The following is a 3,125-nucleotide window of genomic DNA, read 5'->3' on the forward strand; positions in this document are numbered from 1 at the left end:
TCAAGATCTTTATTTAAATTTTAAGGCTAAGAAGCTTGCTTCTCTGTATGAGATGTTTTCAAATTTTCGAGCATCTTACTATGAAACAACGAAAGAACCTGTTTACACACCCGATGAATTTTCATCTATTTGCCCGATTGTGCATATACAGGGTGTTTTCACTTTAAATTTGGAAAATGCAGGAATGTATTCCCTATCAAAAATTAGGTGTAGTCTGCTCTATAAATTTTTTTTATGAAAGCCTTTGTTTTGGAGATACAGGGCGTTGAAGCTTAAAAAAAATAAACACTTTTTGACAAATCTCGGCTATCCATGAATAGATTTGATTTAAACTTGGTACACATTATGCGTATTAGGGGTTCTCATAATTGACAGAATATTAGTCCTATCGCATTAGCCAGTGGCGTGCAAAGGGGGGATGCGTTGCCCCTTTAAAAAAAAAAGTACGCCATTGGGTTTTTCGAAGAATGTAAAGTAAATTTAAATACTATCATACAAAAGAAATCTAAAAGGTCTCTTGGTATTTTTCGATAATACGCAGCGTTCATGAGATTCTTGGACTATCAAGATTTCAATGCATGAAAAAAAAATTACGACATTGAGTTTTTCGAATAATGTAAAGTAAATTTAAATACTACCATACAAAAGCAATCTAAAAGGTATCTTGATATTTTTCGATAATACGCAGCGTTCATGGGATTCTTGGACTATTAAGATTCCAATGCATGATAACATGGCACGGTAGTGCTGAATGAGAAAAAGAGATATTTTTCTTTGAATTCAAATGCTGCATTAAAATATATAGCAACTTTTTTGTTTCGCAGCAAGCCAAGAACTTGTAAATATTTTCATTACTTTCCTCTTCTTTCCGTTCCACCCCATGCCACATTCTTACCATTGAAATCCCCGTCCATCAGAATCCTCTCGCGTCTACTTTCAAGCCACCCCGACAAATCCCGAAATCTCGACTGAGCATTTCGAGAATCGGGGGGCTCGTCGTAGACGTTCACCAACAGCATGTCCCCATCTCTTCCTACCCCCTCTAGAACCACCACCATCACATTCTCATAACTAATTTCCCTCCTCATCCACGCCCTTCCCACTCCCTGTCTTATCAGTGTGATAGCTTTTGTCCGTTCCCCAATTCCAAAAGTGTCATATCCAAAAAATCCATTAAAATTTTGATACGGTTCCTGAATCAGTATCACATCTGGTTTTTCACTTATAATTTTGTCCTGCAACAGCATGGTTGCAGCTTTCCCCTTTCCTAAATTTATTTGTAATATTTTAATATCCATAAGTAATGTTCAATCGCGATTTCGCCAAATACTCCCTCATCTCTAGGCAGCCACTATCCCTCGCGCTATGATCCCTAACTTTGCCGAACATCTTTTGACAGTTTATACATTTCCTATGATTTTCCCCACAATTTCTCCCATCATGCCCTCTCCCGCACTTGTAGCAAACCTCAGCTGCCCTACAGTACTTCGCCACATGGCCGACCCTGCAGCAGCGATAGCACATCGTACCAGCCCCAGGTACTCCTCCACATAGTACAGCACACTATCGATTTCAATTTTTCCCCTCTTTACAATAATTTTGAATATATCCAAATTTGTTCTCAAGACCACATTCTCCTTCCAGTTGTTTCTGCATCCTATACGTTTAATTAATTTTAATTTCCCCTCTGTCTACATTCACACCTCCCTCAAAGCCCCTTATAATATTTTCCGTAAGTTCCTCGTCCGTCAGTCCTTTCACCACCCCCGAGACCATCAACAACGGCTCCAATCGTCTGCTCTCTCTTACCTCTACCTGCTGCATCTTCCCCAGTGTCTCTTTAATTTTGCCCCTTTGTTCCGAATCCCTTGGTATAATGACCACTTTACCGTCTCTAATCTTTCTAACCCCTTGCGGAGCCCCCCCAATTTCCTTTACGGATACCTGCTTGGCTAGGGCCTCCGCAAGCTTCCTAGCATTCTTTCTTCCTTACTAGACACGATCAGAGCCGTCTCCGCAGCCTTCTTCGGGGGCGGTGTTTTCCACCCTTCCTCACCTACTACTACTACCCTTCCCTCAATCCTTTCCTTTGTCATTCCCTTACTGGCCTCAGCATAGGTCCTACGTCGCCTCCTTACCTGCCTTTCCTTCCATTCCTTGCTGTCGCTTTCTTCCGTCATTACCCTCCTAGACTTTACTTTTCTACTCTCATTCATGCCTCTTTCATACCTTTCCTTTGCTCTCTTTCCGCCAGCTTCTTCCTTCTTTTCACTCATTCTCCTTTCCAATTCTAGCTGCCTCTTTAACATTCCTATCATCTGTCCTTGAATGTTGACCACCGCCTCCCTGACCATCATCTGATCGGCCCTCGTGAAAGCCAACTTTCCTGCGTGCTCCTTCCCTGTTGCCTCCATGATCCTTGTCAGTTCCTTCTGTACGAAATCGATTCCATCCTCTTCTGCTTTATTCTTTTCGGCTTCTACTTTCTTCATTTCCTCTCGTTCCTTTCGCTTCTGCTCCTCCAGTTTCCTCTCCATCTCTTTCTGCCTCTCACTATGCCTCCTAGTTGTCTCCTCCTTCTCGATTCTCCTCCTTATTCCTGCTTCCTCTCTTGCTCTTTCATCCTCCACAATCTTTCTCACTAGTTCCTCTTCCTCTGTCGTCTTTGTGCTTTTCCTTCTGATCCTTACCGGCGGCTCCTCTGAGGATTCGTCCTGTTCTTCTTCTCTTTCCTTTCTATCATTTCCTCCTCTCTTCCCCAACTTCACCGTCAACTCCTTTACACCTCTTCCCGCCTCGTCCGTGGACATCATTTCCGAAGTCTTATAATTTTCCTCACTACTCGAAATTTCGCTACTTCCCCCCATAATTTTCCGCGTAAGTGTCAATTTTGACATCTGTCACGATGACAGATGACGAGATAGAACACCCTAAATACACTCCCCTAATTTAAGTCCGATCGCCCTATAAATACCCGATTTATCCCCAAAATTTCGAAATTTTTGACAGCTGACAAAAATTTTTTCCCCCAAAATTTTCTCCTCTATCCAAGTGACTACCTCCCGCCCTTACTTCTCAAAAATTTCTAATCGTTTCCGAAATATCGCAAAATTTCGACAATCCTT

The 3,125-nt window shown here is 42.0% G+C and overlaps 1 protein-coding gene across 1 annotated transcript; it reads right to left on the reverse strand.

Annotated features, from left to right (window-relative positions):
- Positions 1–1,952: 1,952 nt before the first annotated feature.
- Positions 1,953–2,867, reverse strand: LOC108914984 (trichohyalin-like). The gene has a single exon (XM_018720922.1). It carries the CDS (start codon positions 2,865–2,867, stop codon positions 1,953–1,955), a length of 915 nt encoding a protein of 304 aa, XP_018576438.1.
- Between the last annotated feature and the right edge of the window lie 258 nt (positions 2,868–3,125).

Source organism: Anoplophora glabripennis, unplaced genomic scaffold (assembly GCF_000390285.2).
Source record: "Anoplophora glabripennis isolate ALB-LARVAE unplaced genomic scaffold, Agla_2.0 scaffold1589, whole genome shotgun sequence".
In the NCBI taxonomy this organism is placed as follows: domain Eukaryota; kingdom Metazoa; phylum Arthropoda; class Insecta; order Coleoptera; family Cerambycidae; genus Anoplophora; species Anoplophora glabripennis.

Bases quoted from the DNA above. Each gene is read 5' to 3' on its own strand.
- LOC108914984 (XM_018720922.1), bottom strand. From the start codon at position 2,867: ATGGGGGGAAGTAGCGAAATTTCGAGTAGTGAGGAAAATTATAAGACT.